A 20251-nucleotide genomic window follows, 5' to 3' on the forward strand; every position below is an offset into this window, starting at 1 on the left:
CTTCTACTTTGCCTGACTTAAACTATCTGAAAGTTCAGAATTTTCCAGATTCTATGGTACCTAATTCTATGGATCCCAATTATATCAAACCAACTACTATGAAACCCAATTCTATGGAAGCTGATTCTTTGACACCCAGTACTCCAGTAATGTGTGTGTGTTTTTAATGTTTGTGCATGGTTCCTGTGTTCCAGGTGTTGAGGAGGAATGGACTGTAACTGCGTGAGCGATCTGCTGCTTCCGCCTGTGCCAACCCTGTGGACGCCAGGTTTGACAAAAAGTATGAAAACCCTTACCACTTCTAAATACCACTTCTGTTTGAACAAATGATGGAGCTCAGGTCACTCTATTGAAGAAGAACATCTTTGGCCTTTCATGTAACGTGTTTGACAGATTAAGTAGCTCGCTCTGAGATTCTATTTCTTCGAGCTGTTTCTATTAAGTTAGCGAGTGCTAGAATTACTTAAGGATGAGTGAAAGAGCTTCCTAATTCTATTAGATATAAATGTGTCTGAGTGTGTGTGTGTGTGTGTGTGTGTGTGTGTGTGTGTGTGTGTGTGTGTGTGTGTGTGTGTGTGTGTGTGTGTGTGTGTGTGTGTGTGTGTGTGTGTGTGTGTATGCACAGGCCGGAGCTTATGCCCTCAAACTGCATCAATTGTCTGTCTCCCTGAGCGCTGTCATCATTCTCATGACCAATGTGTTGAAGCTAAAGGGCATTAGCACAGACTAACATTGCTTACGGCAAGCGGCGTGATATTAAACACATCATCCCACACCCCTAGCCCTCATCACTCACCCAGACATCCATCCCCCATCCGCCCCACGGCCGGACCCGGCAGGCCCCGAACTCATCCTGCCATTTTCCTGCTCTCTGTGCCTAGGCATCGCCTTCCCAGACTGGGCCTACAAGCCCGAGTCGAGCCCCGGGTCCCGGCAGATCCAGCTGTGGCACTTCATCCTAGAGCTGCTGCAGAAGGAGGAGTACCATGGGGTCATCGCCTGGCAGGGCGACTACGGGGAGTTCGTCATCAAGGACCCAGACGAGGTGGCCCGCCTCTGGGGGATCCGGAAATGCAAACCTCACATGAACTACGACAAGCTGAGCAGGGCTCTGAGGTACGGGTTCATTATTTAGCCTTAAACTATGTTTGTGTGTTTGTGTGTGTGTATGTGTGTGTGCGTGTAGTGTGACACCACAGTCACTCTAAATGTCAGTCGATAACAGCATCTACTCTGTTCATATGAGCCATATCAAGAGGTTTACTGGGGCCGTATTTACAGAGGATAACACAATGTTTACAGGTAGATTCAATCCATACTGGTCACACACACTTGAAGCGGTGCACGCCTGTCCATCCCCACGCTGGTGAAAATGGAGAGAGTGTGATAAGGCTCTCCCAGGTGCTTGTCAATACCTTCAATTTCTCCTTATCTGCGGACGCCGTCAATGAAAGCCAACCATTGAGCCGCCAAATACAAAATTCAATAACGCTTCAGAATTAAGCCCTCCATGTGAAATTGCTTGGACTTTCTCAGAATGCACGACTCTATGCTCGCTCTCTGGTCTCTATAAGTTTGGGCTGGGGAAAAATAACTTGCTCCGAAGCTTGCCTGTTTAAGGCTACGCTATTACTATAATCTATACTTAAATAAGCACTTCTTGCCCTTAGCGCTTTACATTACCACGTCCCCACTTACACACACCACCCACGGTTCTTATGCAAATCCCTCCCCCCCCCCCCGTGTTCCCTTGGCCTCTCTTTAATGGAGGCTGTCGTAGCGGTCTAATTGTTATGAATTGGCTGGGGCCGTAATTAGCCTTCTTGATTAGCCTCACTTAATTGCTCAATTAAGGGCCACGGCACAATTGCCACGCAAAGCAGAAACACGCACACGCGGCGGCGCCACGGAGCCCTGATACGCACCAATAAAACTGAGATGAATCAAATGCTGATTACCTGCAGTTAAATGCTGAGGTGGTACGCTGTAGTGGGGGTGGCCGGCCCCCAGGGGGCCACACACACTGAACACTAATAACACTAAACATATGAATACACACACACACACGCACACACAAATACACACACCTGCAAAACACTAAGTATAGGCATACACAAAAATACACAGACACACACAAAGACGCTAAACCCACACACACACACACACACACACACACACACACACACACACACACACACACACACACACACACACACACACACACACACACACACACACACACACACACACAAAACATGCGCAGACATAAAATCACACAGACACACACAAAGTCACTGAACACACACACACACACACACACACACAATACGCACACACACAAAAGCTCTCCAGTGCTGCATTGAAACTTCCATCTCACAGCAGTGAATTCCCAGGGTTTTTCAATTTGGAGCATCCCTATCCCCACTCTAACCACCACACTGCACCCAGCCACCGCCACCCCTCACCTGATTACCTGAACACCGAGCCCCCCATCTGGGCCAGATGGCTCCCCTGTCCCACCCCTTGCCACGGAGAACACTGGCATCCTGGCAGCCTGTACACGGTGACACCCTCGGTGGGTGGCGCCGGAAACTGGCACGTTGACGGCTTGACAGGCCCAGCGGGAGACACCTGAGTGTGGTTACCATGGCGACGCGTCTCGTTCACCCTTCCGCACTTGCGTAAATGAAGGCTGCACCACTGTTGGACGCGGAGGAACAACCTAGTGGTGGAGTCTAAATCCTGAGTGTCCCTACTTAAGGCTTCCTCGCAGGATACAAGAGGTCTTGTTCCTCGTATTGAACTACACTGTATTGAATGGAGTCCAGACATTGATTGGTGGAATGAGGAGGGTGAAAAAGGAACAGTTGGGGGCCTGCATAATGATGGAGCCCGAAACCCTTTAAAACAACAATTCCTTTTGTTACATCAATGTCTTCCCTTTTTCCTCCTCCACTCTTGTTTTTAACATTAATCCCCCTTGATTCTCTCGCCCTCCCCTCCCTCTCCCACTCCTCCTCTTCATCTCTTTGACTTCGGCAAACAGGTACTACTACAACAAGCGCATCCTTCACAAGACGAAGGGCAAGCGCTTCACCTACAAGTTTAACTTCAGCAAAGTGGTGCTGGTCAACTACCCACTGCTGGACATGGCAAACTCCCCCTTCCTGCTGGCCCAGAACCACTTCACTAACGGGAGCTCCACAGCACCCGACTGCAGCCCGGAGGTACGGAGGAGAGGGGAGACATGGAAGGAGGGAGGGATGGATGATGGAGGGAGGGAGGGTTGGATGGGATCTTGGTGGAAGAGATAGAGGGGTGCAGGCTGGTAAACCAAAGGACGGATGGCTTGGAGGCAGATCTCCGGAGGCGAAGAGGTTAAGGCATGCCAGCTCTTTGACCACTGTCTAGTTGTGTCGTCCTTATAATATATTACATAAAACCCACTCAAAAGCACAGTATCAAAGCTAGGGCTTCTAAGCCGACAATATAAAAATACCTGATGTCCACGGACTCCCAACCAAATTGTTTATTAACGGTGATTTGGTTGGCGTAAGTGAAATCCATTTCATTGTAGTGATCTGCCAGGCGGAGTAGAGCAGCACCTGCTGAGCCCCTCATGCGGAAGAGGATGGATTGCATTCTCCATCTTTTATTCACCGTCTCTAACACAGCCTGCTGATGAGTGCTGTTACAGAGGATAATTTACTGGTAATTTTCCCTGGGAGATGGAAATTATTATTGAAAAACACTGACAGTGTGGTTAAAAAAAAGCCAATGTCTTTTTCGTTTTTTTCCCGCCAATATCCCACAGTAACTGTACGCGTCCAATTGGTTTACAAAGACACATACTTTATGCATCCTTCATGCATATATTTAATGAGTGCCCCATCAACCTCTGAACTGCAGTCAGAGAAGCCTTCGCCCAACGTTTGTCTCTGCTCGTCCCTGCGGGGGATGGTACGTGGGCGGACACCGGGCGCAGGAGAAATGGCAGAGGAGCGGTTTCAACTCGTCCTTAAAACAAAATAAGGCCTTATCCCCCTCGTCACTCCCTCTCATCCCCCGTCGTCTCCGATGGCGTAGCCGCCTGCTTTCGATTGGCAAATGAAAGAAATGGAAAGCAACTGGGGCCCCATCAGATCAGATCAATGACATCAATGACAGGTCATTAATGGCGTTTGTTAAGCACGGCAGATCATCAGGCTTGGAAGTACAGTGCTGCCTTTCAAACCTACAGCGCCGATGGCTGTGACACACGCTATCGATCCCCTCTGCCCTCTTAGCCTCCTGAGATTTAACACTTCCATTTATTTTCCCTGCTTTTATTTTGAAAGGACTCTTTTTAATAAGACGAGTTAATAAACACACGATAAGCCCTCAGTAGAGGACACTTCAGGACTGTGAAGCCGGGAGAGGCAATTGCTTGCTCTCTGTTCTGCACACACACACACACACACACACACAAAAACACACACACACACACACACACAAACACAAACACACACACACGCACACACACACACACACACACACACACACACACACACACACACACACACACACACACACACACACACACACACACACACACACACACACACACACACACACACACACCAACCTTCTGACTGACTCCATCCCCTTAGAGTCCTCAGATTGCCCTCAGAATGTCCTCGTGTCTCTGGCATACCTGCATGTTTAACGGTGGGCCTCCATCGGTCGTCCTGCCTTTGAGGTTCTGAGCTTCCATCCTCCTTCCCATCCTGCTCTCCAAAATCCCATCCCTTGGTCAGGCTCCCCTGGTACTGGCTTTTATCCTGCCCTTGCCAGATACACTGGTTACCGTTAGCATCTCTCAGCAGGGAACCACCCCCACCACCACTATCTGAGGACTTCATCCAGACCAGTGCTCGATTCTATGGGATGAGGTTGTGCTGTTGCAGATTTAGTCGTTATCTTTTGATGACTAACTACTTCCCTTCTCTCCCTCTCCCTCTCTCTTTCTCTCTCTCTCTCTCTCTCAGGCGCTGCAGTCTCTGTTCCCCCGCCTGCCGGACTCAGGGCGGGTGGCGTCCCTATTCGACCGCGGGGCCACGGCCCCCAGCCCAGAGGGGGACAAGCTCAGGCTGGACGCCTTCCCCTTCCTCAGCTCAGGTGGGTCTTAAGCACACCGTCGCCGTGGCCGGTGGAGGTTTCGAAGGATTTTCAATGCAGCCCATCGGGTAGCGTAGTGGTAAGAGTGTCGGGGTGGACTTCCAGACGAGAGCTGCTGGGTCCCAGACCCGAGGTACACGGCTGCCTATCTGAAGGCTCCGCTAAGCATGCATCTGAAGTAAAAAAAAATTGGAATGAGGATTAAGAATAATTAAAAGGAGAAGAAGTGAGGAAGTGTGACCATCGGCTGAATGGGTGTCAGGAGGGCTGGTATTAATAAAGTTTTGAATGAAGAGATTTGGGGTGAGGAAAGCCTTCCAAATGGAGGACAAACCTGGGTTGATTCATATGTGCTGGATGGAGGAGGGGGGTGGTGATTTTTAGAGGAAGTAGGGGAGCTGGTTGTCCCGACGACGCCGTGGGCTGAGGCAGTGTCCTTCAGGTGAGGAGCGAGGCCGGGGTAGAGCCTTCATTATGCACCACTTCCTGCCAGGGGGACAGACCCCAGCAAGGTGGAGGAATCATCATTCACACACCTATGTTCGTATGATCATTAGCATGGGCCCTTCTATACGACGTATGTATGTATGTGTGTGTAAGCGTAATAAATGATGTGTGCATTTGTGTGTTGGCCCGTCAGTATATGTTGTAGGTTTTACCTTCAAATCTACCGCAGCTATGGGTTTCAGTGCCAATGTGTTGCAGTAGATGAAAATAGTGTGCTCAGAGATATGTATGTACTGTACATGCATGAACATATGGCTGTCTGTGTGTTTGTGTGTGTGCGTGTGTGCGTGTGTGTGTGTGTGTGTGTGTGTGTGTGTGTGTGTGTGTGTGTGTGTGTGTGTGTGTGCGTGTGTGTGCATTCCACACACACATACACATGGACACACATAGACACATAGACACACACGCACGCTGAAACACATACAGCCCTTCTTCACAGAGACACACATGTACTCCTCATCACACAAGCAGCCCCCCTCATTCTGTTTGTCCTCAGGTCCTTTTACCCCCTTCTTCCCTTCTCAACCTCCTCTCCCTCCCATGTGTCCCCCCTGTCCTAATCCCTTCCCAGGCAGGAAGGCCCTAATTGAGGGTGCAGGCTTCAGTTTGTGGCCTGTGGGCGCCCATTACTGTGTTTTCATAAGCAAGTGAGGCCTGCCTGACTGATTCAATATTCATGTGTCTGGCAGCTACTCCTGGCCCAGCACACACAGATTTCAGCACTGTCAAATTAGCCCTGCATAGTAAATAACAGAGTGAGGAAGGGAGGGAGGAAAAGGGAGAGAGGAGGGAGCCAGAGAGAGGGAGAAATAGTAAAACTAACAGAGAAGCTCGGGAAAGAGAGAGAGAAGCTCGAGATAAAGGTAGATAGAGGGAAAGAGAGAGCGAGACAGAATGTTTGAGTCGGTTGTCAGTTGGAAGGAAGTGTAGTTGGTTCGAAAGGAATTCTTTTGTTCGTTCAATAAAATCGAAATTTAAGCATCTTCTCAGCATTACCTTATTCAATTTTTTTCTGTTGTCCAATGCTACGACATGCACTTATAATGATCCATTGTGCTGCACCAGTACATTTCCAAGACAACATACAGTTTCTTGTACATGAAACCAAGTGAATATATTATTTTTGTAAATACCTTTTACTGTGCTCTATCTACACAAGATTAGTCAAGGTCCTTGAAATACAATTTATTTGTGAATGTGAAAGAACAATCTAATAGATTTGGCTCTGTATTTCCAATGTTTGGCACAGAAATGCAGATCTGTTTTTGTGTTTTTCTACTGCACCACCTTGAAGTGGGTGTTCAGCACAGTACTGGCATGCATAAATGTTCTATCAGGTCTTTTTTTCTATTCAAGCAAATGTGCCAGAATTAGCCCCTGTGGCTTCTGATTAGACTTGCTAATACCACGGAGCATAATTAGTCAACATTCTTGGATGTTGTATGTCAGGAAACCTTTGGCCCTCTCTGAGCACTAACGTCTGTGGATCTTCCTTCCCAGGTGCTCCGTGCTACTCCAAGCCCCCCTCTCTACTGGGGCCCTACCCCCGAAGCCCCCCCTTCGACTATCCATGGGGCTTCAACCCCTACCTCCCAGGGGCCTTCTCTCTCAACAACTGCCCCAAACTGCCCCCCGGCTCCCTCTACCCCTCCCACTTCTACCCCAACCCGCTGCAGAGCAGTCTCTCCGGGCTGCCGCACCCCTTCTCCTCCCTACTGCACCCGGGTGGCGATGCGGGCGACAGGGCCGGCACGGGGCCAGCGGGGGCCACCAATGGCACGGTGGGGGGCCCGGCAGCCAGGCTGGGGCTTCCTCCGTACCCGGTCAGCATGTCCATGGGCCGGACCGACCTGCTCAGCGGGGCGGGGCTCGGAGCTCGGGAGGGCTCCCCTCCCGGTGTGGGGGGGCTGGGCATCGGGCTGGGCCTGGCGGCCGGACCCCCGGGGACGCGCCCCCAGAGCCCCTCAGAGCGGAGGGGAGGGGTGAAGCAGGACCCGGAGTCGGACTCTGACCTGGAGATCACGGACCTGAGCGACTGCAGCTCGGACAACGAGAACGACCACGAGTTCAGCAAGGCGGCCAGGAGCCGCTCGCAGATCATTGTGGAGGGAAAGAAAGGGGGCATGCTGCCACCCCTGTCCTCCTCCCTCCCGCCTCCCATGTCCCCCCACCCCCTGAAGAGCTTGGTGCCCCTCACTCCTCCTCGGCCCTCCCTCCCCCCCTCCCTCTCCCCCTCCTTGGCTTTGCATGAGCGGCACAGGGAGACGGAGACGCTGAAAATGATCCACAGCTAATAAAGCATCACCGGCCTCCTCCATGCTCCTCGTCAGTCTCTATACTTCTCTTTATCTCTCCTTTCATTGCTTCTACATAGAGTCGTGCTTTTAATTTATTAATTTATTGTTTATTTTGAATTGCCCCACTAATCAAACCACTGCGTCTCCAATTCTGAACCTTTTCCACTAAAGAAAGTTTAGTTTCTTTTTCTGAATGGTTCTTTTTTCTATCAAGCTTTTTTCATTTGCAAACAGGACAATATCGTATTGACTTGTCCACTGCCATTAACATCGGGGAATTCTGTGTGTGTATGGTATCAGGCTGCTAACGACAATTGTGTCCAACTTCGCTTTCTGTACATTGTTCTATGGTTTGCTGACTTGTTTAAAGCTTTGCCAGCAGCCCTTTTCAATTCCCTGTGCAGCGGTGCATTAGTGGGGAAAGGTAGCGAGGTGGTAAAATACCTGCTTTAACAAACATTTACAACCTACTTATACAAAAGGAACTGAATAACAAATAGTGCTCCAAATCGACCCAATTTCATAGATTTTGCCCTGTGATCCCTGATATTTAGAATGTTTTATTTTAAAGACACAGTCAAACATTGCCACCTAGTGGTAGAGATCCGACTGTCTCGTCAGTTGAATTGCTGATCTTGTGCGTGAGATTTTAGACCCAGTCCGTTTTTGCACTGACTTGTTACTTTTATCCGTTTTTTTGTGTGAATTATTCAAATGGTTCAAACCCATATTTATTTCAGTGTATACATGTAGTAGTGAGTTTTTATTTTGTTGTGCGTGGAAGTAATTCCTACGTATTTTATAAAAGGAAAGAAAAAGAGCAGTGGGAGCTTGGCTAATCTAAAATTTGTATGAATATTTGTGTATATATTTTACTATGGTGTATATATATTCACTGTAATATTCACTATTCTAAGATGTTACTGTATTGTTGTGATTTAATTCAATATTTAAAAAAAGTTGCCTAGGTATGTCAAAGATGAATTTATTAATGGCAGAAAATCTGTGTTCTGGAAATGTTTTGCTATGTTAAGGACTGAGTTTGCAATGGGAATTGTCTTGGAATTTCTCAACCCCAATTAACTGTGCCCTTTGGTCATTTTTCTAGATGCCCTCTGTACAAAACCCTTTGGGTTTAAAATATGCCGGTGGACTTATTTTTTATAGTTATAATTCACCCAGTGTAACTGTACTGTAATTAGTCAAATGTGATAAATATTGGTCTATGTATTTCTTTTTCCTTCCAACACCTGCCCTGAAAACCCATGTTGATTATTCTCTAATCAATGAGTTCTGTCCATTCCAGCAGTGGAGAAAAGGGTATTTGCATAAAGACATTAAAAATGGGAAACAAAAGGATAATTAAAAAGAAAATCTTTATCAGATCTAATCAGAACGAAACGAGCAACAAACAAATGTCCTTTCAGGTGCCCTGTTTCTTCTTACACAGAGTGCAATACTTCCACATATTGTACAGCGTTATAACCTAGGCCTACAGTTTGTTAAGCAGTAGCGCTATACTATTAGTTGTTAAAGCTTTATTGTAAAGTTAATGTAAAGCTCTATGTTTGTTAAGTTGCAGCAGGACAAGCCCTGGGTCATGGCTGTATGGAGTACACTAGCAGCTGTAAATACTGTTTCCTTTGTGTGTGTGTGTGTGTGTGTGTGTGTGTGTACACATCCAAAATGACCTTGCAGTGGTTTTTACCTGTCACTTTTGTTTGTTTCACTGTAATGAGGAAAATTGAAGCGAGCAAAATAGGAAGAAAAGATTCATATCTTTCAAGAAGCAATAAACATTTTCGCAGAGAGTCGTGACCTGTGTGGACATGGAGTTCTTTAAATTCAAATGAATTCTGAGGATTTTTGGGAAGCTCTTTATAGGTGTTCGTGCAATCAAATGTCTCTCGGTACACAAATATTGACCATCATAGTCAATTATCTTCTGATTAAATGTAGAACTACTTATTCTACACCAGCAGCCACACAAACCTGCAGGGAAGCATAGTATTCAGAAAGCTGTTTTTAATTCCTTTATGTTACCAGACGTACCAGAGGTACAAGGACTATCGTAACATAATTATCTATGTTTATTGATGTCACTATAAAGACACACAATTGTGTGTTTGATGTTTTTTTTTTATTGTTACAGTTGCCTCCCAATAGGGACAGACCACAGCATCAGCGTTATTCCCCCCTTTATTCATGTGTTGATGGTACCCTAGATTGTAGTGTCTCTTGGAACCGATGTGAAAATATTGTATCTTTTTCAGATGTAATCACAGCCTTGAGGTGTTATCATGTTTTCTCAAAAATTACATAGACAATTTACTAACATCTCATTGACCTATCTTAATAATTTCATACATTTGGAAAAAAAGAAACTGAAAAAATCACTATTGATTGTTCCTATTATACATTATTATATTGTTCCGAACACAAATCTTTCAATACAAAAGGACAACAAATAGAGAGTAGGCCTATAACATTTACTGAAAAATCAAATATATCGAATTGATCTAAATAATTCAACACATTTATTAAAAATACCAATAATAGATTATTGAACATGTGGTACGACTACTTCTTACCACATTTCAAAGCCATGGTGTATGTTCGATCAATGAATACAATTAAATATTACAAAATGTATAGTTGTACTCGTGATTACCACGGGGTGGCGCAGTAACGCATAACATGAACACTGAAGTATTTCTCCCAGCACGCTTGGAAGGAAGTTCATGTGAAGCATCAAGATGAGCGCAAATTAAGTTTTGTTTGAACTGGCCGCAATGCCCTTGGTTTATAAACAGATCATCGATAACCAGGTGCAGGTTTAATGTGGAGTTGTGAAATTATTTAACCCAAGAATAGGCCTTATAGCGCTGGACAATACAACAACACGTAGTTATTTTAGTCATAAGTGGACTATTTGAGATGAAAAAGGGACCCTTTGAAATATAGACATTGATCAAAGATGTTATAGGCCTATGTTTTGCGACTGACATGTTCCCCTGGTAAGCCCAATGCATATTTGTTGTGCTAATAACTGGGACAGAGATTGTGAAGCAATTTAATAATCTGAATACCAAAAATATAAATATTTATAGACATTAACTTTTTGTTCAGAGATGGACTAGGCTCAAGTATGCATGCTATAAATTGTTGGCATAATTCAATACGAGCAAATAAACATTCATAAAACAAAATTGCGCTGAAACATTAAATATCTCGGTCATAAAGTGGCCGGCATAATGTCATTTCTTGCACACTGTTAACACCATAGAGAACGAAAAAGACCGCTGCAAACGTGAAGGAGTTATGGGGGGACGGATTATTGTGTAACACAGTGCGGAAACAAACCATATTGGATTTTTTTTCTTTTGACAGACAGGAAAAAAGGGCAAAAAGTTGCAATATAGTTTTATAAGTTGTAAGCACCGCTCCCCGAGTCAGTCGGTGATACGAAGCAATAACTGGACATTTACCATACGCGTAATATCAAACGTTATTCAGGCAAAGGTTTTGAATTCAGAGTTTTACTTCCGCGTACAATGTTTTTTTCCACTGACATACGGCAACTTCTGAACAGGAAACCCTACTAGACAGTAGTCTTGCGTTTTCGCTGTAAGTAAAGGTGAGTCAAGTGGCTGCATTTACATGTCTATAACCATGTGTTGTAACTGCGTTCTGGTTTTCCGGCTACCTTTTATAGAAAATACGGCAGAGAAGATTTGGTCGCTGTAGAGAAAAGGCTTTATTCGCTCGGCGGAGCAGAGCGTACAGCGGGGGTTTAGGAATGTTGTGTATGGCTACAATGTCACAATGTTGTAGCAGGACACGCACAACCCAGCCGTTCACTACACAGCCTCATGCTGATGATCATGCCAGCCTTCAATTGTATTTTGTAGGCCACACGTATTTGTACGTCTTCCATCTCTAGCGACTAGTGGTTATTATGTTTTGTGTTTCTCCCCATCTACCGTTGATTAATTAGCCTACTTGCATTGGTGATGCTGATATAGATCTATTGCATTATTATTGTTTCATAGAGGTTTGCACGTTTCTGGGGTTTTATCCGGTTGCTTTTTGGTTCAGTTTTTCTTGGGGCTTACAGACCTAACTATAATAAGACCTCTATGTGGTGTTTGTATGTATGTTTGCATGTATGTAGGCCTATGTATTTATGCATGTATGCATGTATGTATGTATGTATTTTCTTGAGAACCATTGATCCGATCGATCCGATATCAGCAACTGCATTGTTGTTTATATTCGTTGACTTGTTCGTAGTCCCGACTTCAGACAGCAACAATGTTATAATAGCCTTCACATGTAGGCCTACTTAACGTTAGTATGGCTACAAAACGACAATAATTCAACCTTCGATTATATTTAGAACAAGCTCTCAATTCATACTGCGTATACAACTATTGTTACTGTCAATAACCTATTGAATTTCTATTTCACAAACGACCACTATGATAATTCGGTATTATTTAGATTTCTTCTCATTTGCCCTTCCTCTTCTCTATCCCCTCCCCCTCGTCTAACGCCCGCCACTCATTAAACAGCAGAAATGTGGGAGCACTGCAGAGGAAACTCAATCATCCGGAATACATATAATTGATTACGGAATACATATAAATATACATATGTGGTTTTTTGCAGAATGATTAACACACTAGAATTAGTCTGCAACTTAAAGGCTCTGGGCTAATTTAACCTCTTTGAAACTGGTAATGTTGGTTATGTCTGTTTGCAGTATTAATATGCTTTTAAAATACGGCGCAGATTTCCAATATGACATCATAGTTATAATATCCTGTCATTGTTGCCATTACAAATCTATCTGTTTCTTTCTCCTGTCAGGTAATCCATAGAATTATATGATATTGAATTATATATAAAATAGTTAATGAACATAGATCATTAACTATCATGGGATTCTTACAGTTGTATTAGACCTGGCAAAGTTTGAAGGGTTTGATGTATTCAAACTAGCACTATGTTTTATGTGACCAGCCAGCCAGCTATCCAGCCTGGTAGACAGTCAGCCCCTGCAGCCGAAAGACCAGAATCAAGCCCAGCCACTTCCTGCCCTGCTCTGTTAGTCTGGTGAAACACAGGACAGCACATATCATCTCACTCCTTTCCCTCCACTCTGTCTATACCTCTCTCTCCTTGTGATCTCTCTGTCCCTCTCCTTCGGTCTAAACCGTTTGCATGTGCATACTTGCCTGCAGCCCAGCAGCGGCCATCTCTTCCTTTTTTAAAGAATGTTGACTTTTTAATCTCAGTCCCCTGATCCTCATCTTTAGACCCCCCACTCCTCCCTCCCCCAAACCCTCTCTCTTTGTTGTCGTGGGCGTGCATTTAACACACATCTTCATCTATCTAATTAGACGCTAACTGTTTTTGCACACAGGTGCACCTGCTCTTGCAATATCAACCTTTTAACAAAGGTGGTAGCAAACAGCTACCCAGACCTGACACCTTCTACACACACACACACACACACACACACACACACACACACACACACACACACACACACACACACACACACACACACACACACACACACACACACACACACACACACACACACACACACACACACAGAGAGCTTGTCCTGAGGGCTTGCATGGGAAGCTAATCTTTTACTGTAGTTAGCGTTGCACTTCAAAGAGAAGGCAGGTATTCCTCTCTGGCTGCAGCAGGTCTGAGTCTCAGGGAGCACATAATAAGAGACAGACGGACAGTGAGGCTCGGCCAGATCCAAGCTTTACTCCTGCTGGCCCCATTGATTACAGAGCTCATAGCTTCAGTCAAGTGAGGGGCACTCATTTCCCATGCATGATCTCAGGTGTGTGTGTGTGTGTGTGTGTGTGTGTGTGTGTGTGTGTGTGTGTGTGTGTGTGTGTGTGTGTGTGTGTGTGTGTGTGTGTGTGTGTGTGTGTGTGTGTGTGTGTGTGTGTGTGTGGCTTCACATCAAAGCTACACTAGGGTCAAAGCAACAAAACTGGTAGTGCGTAAATGTGATTGTGAGGTAGCTTGTTGTAAGGTGGGGTCACTGCGTGCACGGATACACATCCAAGCTCAAGGGAGTAAGGATGTAAGAAATTCTATTCTATTCCATCGCAATAATAGCTAGCACTCATAGCTAGCTCGACCAAGTCACGCTCCCTCCGCTCTATGTCTCTCTCCCTCTTTGTGTCAAAGCATGCCACACCCTGAGTGTAGATTTGATTTTGTATGTTTAGATTTCCAGGATGGGCCAGCGTTGGTTAACTCTTGCATGGTTACCCTTACCTGTCGAAACATGAACGCAGAGGAACCAGAGTTGGCGGTTACCGTGGCAGATTGCCTGCCAACTCCAATACACATTTTATCCTATTACGACATTACATATTACCTGAAGGTGCGATTTGATCAATGTCTTAATGATGTGTGTGTGCGTGCGTGTGTGAGAATGTGCTATAGGGGCAGACATTATCCATCCCTGCCCTCTCAGACCGCTTTATTTACATCAAGATAGGTCAGAAAATGAGACCCCGCAGAAAACCGTGTGTGGATTGTGTACGGCTGCGAGAGTGAACCCTCAGGAACCAGAGGTAGCTTAATTACCAATAGTAATTAATGCTATTTATTGAGGCATGGAGGGGGTACGGGGCGTCCCATGCCTAACCCTCAAGGCTGCCTGCAGGCAGACTGCGGAAGCCGGGCTTCCAACTTTGAAACCGTTCGCCTGGGAGTCTCCCCCCCTCGACTATTCTGTGTAAATGCAGCCTATGTTACTGTGCTGTTGTTGTATTTTTATTTGGCACGAAATGCCAGTAAAACAGTGTGCCTTTGTAGCAGCCCAAACCTCACACTACCCAACAGGTAGGACATGGAAAAAGCTGTCGGATTCTGCCCGAAGTGTGACTCAGACGGACAGCTGGAGAAATAAAGAGGGAGAGAGACCGAGAGAGAGCAGTAGAGAGAGGGAGAGAATGAGCTCTTTCATTCCAGTGGTCTGGATGGAAAAAAAGGATAAGCGAGGCTAAAGTTGTAGAAATGGTGTTTACCCATGTTGAGTTGGTGTAGGTGTGTGTCTAAGTGTGTGTGTGTGTGTGTGTGTGTGTGTGTTGGGGGGAGGGGGGCATGTCGAATATAGCGTGGACTGACCAGTGATGTGCTCGTAGGTGAAGCTTAAACATGCAAATGTATTTCATACATCTTATCTGCTAAAATGCCATCCACATAGAAAACCCAACAGAGGTACACTGGATCTGAACTATGAAAGGGTCACTATGTAGTATTAAGGCAAGGCAACTTCATTTATGTAGCCCTTTTCATGCATGAAGCAGACTCAAAGTGCTTCACATAGAAACATTCTCATACAATGAAATAGATAAGTAAAAGAAAACACAGGCAAAGCTCAAAAATGCATTGTCATGTATTAACTGTCTCTCTGGTATCAGATCATGTATTAACTGTCTCTGGATTTAAGGAAAAATAACATTAAGTGTCTCGAGCACTCAAATAAAATACACTGGCTACTGAATCCAGCACAGCAATAACATCACTGTATTTATCCCGAGGGATAAAAAAAATGTATGTATATATATATGCAAAAGAGTATACCAGAGAGGGATAATAACTAGATTATAAGTCATCATATAGGCTGCACCATATGGTTCTGCCATTGCACACTTAGTGGCGAATTGAAATATTGGCGTGCCTCTCAGGATCTGCATGGAGCTCCTGGACCAGATTGTGGCATACCCCCTGTTCTTGTCTCCGTTCATTGATGGGGTGCACCCAAACCCTTCGTCTTCTCCTTGCCCGCCTACAGCGGAGGAGAAGAAGGGCAGCCCCCCTCTGTCTGGCAACAGTTATTTGTTCCATTGCGTTCCGTCTCTTTGCTGCCTCTTAAGAAGCATCCAGCAAATCAGACTGGGCACATGACAGACTGGCTCCCTATGTAGATATAATAATTCTCATTCTAAGGTAACAGAAACATTATATACTAATTACAACATGCTAAAATAATACGATATTCCATTTCTGCCGAATCAGTTTGGCTAGATGGCACTGAATTATACACACAATCGTAATCACTGTCATACTTAAGTTTTACACACTAAATAATTAAATACAATTGATAAAACTTGACAGTTGGCTACTCTATGTGGCCCATGACATCATTTACTAAGTTCCTACGGGTACCTTCAGGTCAGCATAGGCAACGGTAGCGGGCTGGAAAGGATGGGGCGGAGTAGGTAGCATCAGCAATATGATGTTACTGTGCCATAACAAGAGCCTTTTTTATTGAGTGTTCTGAGTTTTGTATTGGCCATGTGCAAAGAGATGGCAGATCCTGTAAACGCCAAAGGGATGCCAGAATCCAGGTCAAACGGCTTCTACAGAGCATAGCAGGCCAGATTTACGTGGCCCATTGGTTCCTTGAAGTCCCCCCTCAAAGGACTCTGGACAACATATGCGATCACCTATACTTCAGAATGAATGAAATACCGTGCTGCTTGTCCCAACCAGCTAATAAAGCCCTCAGTGTTTGGCTTGAGCAATCTCTCTCTCACACACGCACACGCACACGCACACACACACACACACATATATTCGCACTCTGAAGCAGTCAAGCAAAGCTGAAGGTTGGCTATGAGCTGCCAATCCATGCCAGTCCATGTGCGCTGGCCTATCAAATATTTCCATGAAGTCTATGACCTCTGCATCAGGACAGGGGGAGGGGGTGAGGAAAGATATGGTGGGATGTGCAGGGAGAGAGGGGGGAGGGAGAAGATAAGCCATTTGTCGCTAGGATTGGCATTTAACGCCTGAAAGCGAAAGAGAGAGAAGGAGAAAAGTAGGGCATTGGGGTTGTGGCACACCCCGTAAGAGCCCTGGGGAGAGGCTGGGCCTTGTTGATTGGCCCTTGGTAATCATGTGGAGAAGGGGGTTCCTGTAGCCCCAGAGTGGCGCCGCAACTTGTCATTTTAGATATTGTCGAGAAAAACAAAGTGTTTTATAATCTGGTGATGTTGGCAAAGAGGCTGGAATGGATGCAGATGCTCTGACATTGGGGTGGTTGGGTTGGTAAGGGGGGAGGGGGATTGGCTGATAACGAGGGAGGAAAGTGAGGCTGTTAACGGGGGAGGGGTGGTGGGACTGGTAAAGGGGGTTTGTGTTGTGTGGGGCGGGGGGGCTGGGCAGCAGCGCAGTGTCATGTTGAATGTACAGGAATCAGTTGAGGGAAACACCAAGGAATAAACCAAATGGAAAAATAAATCCCAAGTATATGTGACATTTTTTGGAAAAGTATGAAAATGCTCTGGGAATGGGAGCATACAAAACGTAAATGGATTTGACCACTGGCATCCCAGAAGCAGATGCGCAGAGTAGAGACCTCAGAAAGAGGTTGTTGTTTGCCTTTCTTTACTAGGTATAATCTTATTTTAGCAACTACACAATGATTGTTAAATGCCCCTAATATGCTCCCTCCATTAAGGTTCTCGCTGTTTAGAGGGAGATCTTACAACAGCCGCTCATGTTATGTTGAAGGTATAAACAGAAGAGAGCGGTAAAGATGGATGGAAAGTGAAGTTAAAGAGGGGAAAAAGAGAGTGAATAGGGCTGAGCGGATGAACGGAACAAGAGCGTAGGGATGTGTGCCGGAAGAGGATGTGGTAGAGAAGATGGAGAGGAAAAACCTAAGCTAGAGCTGCGCATTTTCACCCTCTCTCTAGCTCACAGCATCCCACAAATCTCTCTTCCTCTAGTTTTATTAACTGTTCTTGGCTCTTCGATAGTTTCTGCCTTTCTTCTATGTTCCTTCAGAATTAACTGGGTTTAACTGCTCTCAAGTCTGGTCTGGAATCTCAAGGAAGCCATTTTGAACACACAGATTAGCTGTGAATAATACAGAACAACCTGCCCCGTCCTTGTCCTGTAGCAATTAACATTGAACAGGACAATCAGGCCATTTTGGACGTTCCTGACATGATATATTCCCCTTCCAAACATAGTGAATCTGATGCCTTTCTTAAATATAATTGATCTTTCAAATGATGGCTGACGTTGGTAGACATTTTCAACAGTTTGTGCTACTGTTGGCTGCTAGCGAGGACAAACTGTAAGCCAACTGTCTGTTAGGCTAGGCTGGGAACATAGATTATTAGTAATGATGATAATAATGTGAATGCATATTTTTCTTTTTCCTTACTGGTATTCTCACACAAATATCTTGTAAGATTGCAATACATTTTTCAAGTGCAATTTTATAATGATGGTTTGATATAGCTTTAGTTGCTCTGCCTCAATCTATCTGACTATTCACCTGTCAAAGTAACAATCCTTTTCAAACATCTGAGAGGCTGATCATTAGCATTGCTGAAGAGGATATTGAGGCTTACGGCTGGGTGACTGGGCTTCCTAAAGTTGCTAGTGAGACTAATGGGTGTTTAAGGTGGTTCTTCCTAGCTAGTTCATACCGAGTGGTTAGTTATCGGGTGGCTGCCAACCATTATCCGTTATTGTCCTGAGGTAGCTGTGATATTTTACACACGCATATTATGATCTGTTCTGTTCGCTTCTGTCCATTTGGTTGTGTGTGTGATTGGGGGGGGGGGGTATTATTTGTCTTGTGATCTCTTCTCACACTCTTTCTGTGTGTTTGTTGCATGCAGCAGAGTTTCCATTCGCTATCTTTTTGTGTTCCTCCTTTGCACCGCATCTGCCCTTTTCTTAATTTCCTGCTACTGCATGTCCCCTCGTTTGGTTTCTGCTTCCCCTTCTCAGATGGGAGGGTCAACGTAGTATATCCGAGAGAGGCTGCTGAGACAACCGTAATGTGCCGTGAATTAGAGTTTGTTGAAAGTGGGCAGTTATGTAGTTGGACGACATGTAGGAACCCTGAGGCAGTTGTATGACATTTGATGACCACAGCAACAATAACTACTCATTCTTCTCCTTCCTCTCTGGTCTAGTTTCACAGAGGTTGGGCTCTAGGTGATTCCTTCCTTATTTCAGTGCATTGATGAACTTTAAGATGGAGGGAGGGGATTTCACGTACTATTCATCTTCCGCCTTGGTAGACCTGCTGCATTTTGTAGTTCCTCTATCCTTTATCCCTCTTTTCTCGTCCCCCCGTCTTTCTTTGTTCAATCTAGCTTCTATTTAACTTTTGCAGATAGGTCAAAAAGGAAATTACTTTGATAGCTTCCTGAGGAAATTACACCCACTTCCTGCCTCCCATTCTGCTCCTCCTGCTTCAGTCCTCTTTTTGTTTCGTTTTGTTCTGGCGGTTTTCAGGGGCAGCCGTCAGGGGGTTGCAGCTTGCAGGACCCCAGAGAACCCCCCCCAGGTGCTGGTAATGAAGGGCTGATGAGAGGGCAATAAACAGCAGTGTAAATACAGCTGGCTGCGGCTATTAGCTATCTATTTCAGGGTCCTGTTCTGACAGTAGTGACCTATAGAGGACAATGTTAAGGCTTTTTTTGTCAGCGTGTAATGCAAGCAAACCGGTAAACGATGCGTATACAATGAAGTAATGGGTCATGTACAGAACAATGTAAGATCAGCTGAACCTTATTCGTTACATCCACAATGCCTCTGCTTTTGGTGCGAGTCCTTATTGTGAACAGACTGGGGAATTGTCATCTGGACTCATTTTCTGTGACAATTGTGTCAAATTGTGGTTTGAAATAGTGTTGATAAGATGGTGTTTTTAAACGGTGATAATGCACTGTGGGAAGGCCGTGCCTGCTTGCCTAACCAATTGCATATTCATCATTGTCAGTCCCTATGATATCCTTTCAGGAGTTTGATTGACAGGTGCAGACCCCTCCAATCACGGCATGGACTTGGAAGATGCCCACGAAGCGGTGAGGTCATCACTTGGCCGCTTGAAACTACTAATCTCCTTCATGGGCTCTTTTGACTTACCGGTTTTTTCCTCTGTTGGTGGGTGTTTAACCATAACAAGCTGGTGAAACGGGGGTGTGAGGAGGGTTATTACTGGCATGGGGGTCCAAACTCTCACTGATCTGGTGGAAAAATGAAATGTAGTGTATGGTCGTGTTTCGCCCAAGGGAAAGGGAACAAGGCCGGCTGAAACAGGTGGTTTGTACTGCCCATGCACCGTCACTTACAGTATTGGAACCCGGCCCAGCAGAGAAAGGGGAATGTGGTCATAAAGTCCAGTTGTCTATAGAATACTCTCTAATGTTCTCTCTGACACACACACAAACACACACACACTCATCCATGGGTACTCCCAAACCTCC

The 20251-nt window shown here is 45.3% G+C and overlaps 3 protein-coding genes across 7 annotated transcripts in view; 2 read left to right on the forward strand and 1 right to left on the reverse strand.

Moving 5' to 3' along the window:
- Positions 1-7958, forward strand: part of erfl1 (Ets2 repressor factor like 1) — a 28923-nt gene extending 20965 nt beyond the window's left edge. The window contains exons 3-7 of the mRNA XM_056601348.1: positions 195-268; positions 882-1116; positions 3047-3227; positions 5028-5157; positions 7165-7958. Of these exons, the coding sequence (XP_056457323.1) occupies positions 208-268; positions 882-1116; positions 3047-3227; positions 5028-5157; positions 7165-7958 (1401 nt within the window). The 5' untranslated portion in view covers positions 195-207. The remainder of the gene's footprint in view (positions 1-194; positions 269-881; positions 1117-3046; positions 3228-5027; positions 5158-7164) is intronic.
- Positions 1-20251, reverse strand: part of LOC130391291 (trypsin-2-like) — a 229205-nt gene that overhangs the window by 53614 nt on the left and 155340 nt on the right. The gene's annotated exons all lie outside the window — the stretch shown is intronic.
- The window catches only part of arhgef1b (Rho guanine nucleotide exchange factor (GEF) 1b), a 38350-nt gene continuing 29382 nt past the window's right edge, over positions 11284-20251 (forward strand). For 2 of the 5 annotated variants that reach the window (XM_056601337.1, XM_056601338.1), the window contains exons 1-2: positions 11284-11598; positions 19785-19849. In XM_056601337.1, the coding sequence (XP_056457312.1) occupies positions 19823-19849 (27 nt within the window). In that variant the 5' untranslated portion in view covers positions 11284-11598; positions 19785-19822. The remainder of the gene's footprint in view (positions 11599-19784; positions 19850-20251) is intronic. The other 3 variants (XM_056601341.1, XM_056601340.1, XM_056601339.1) reach the window with 3 other exon arrangements.

The sequence above is a fragment of the Gadus chalcogrammus genome, chromosome 11, assembly GCF_026213295.1.
Source record: "Gadus chalcogrammus isolate NIFS_2021 chromosome 11, NIFS_Gcha_1.0, whole genome shotgun sequence".
NCBI classification, from domain to species: Eukaryota; Metazoa; Chordata; class Actinopteri; order Gadiformes; family Gadidae; genus Gadus; species Gadus chalcogrammus.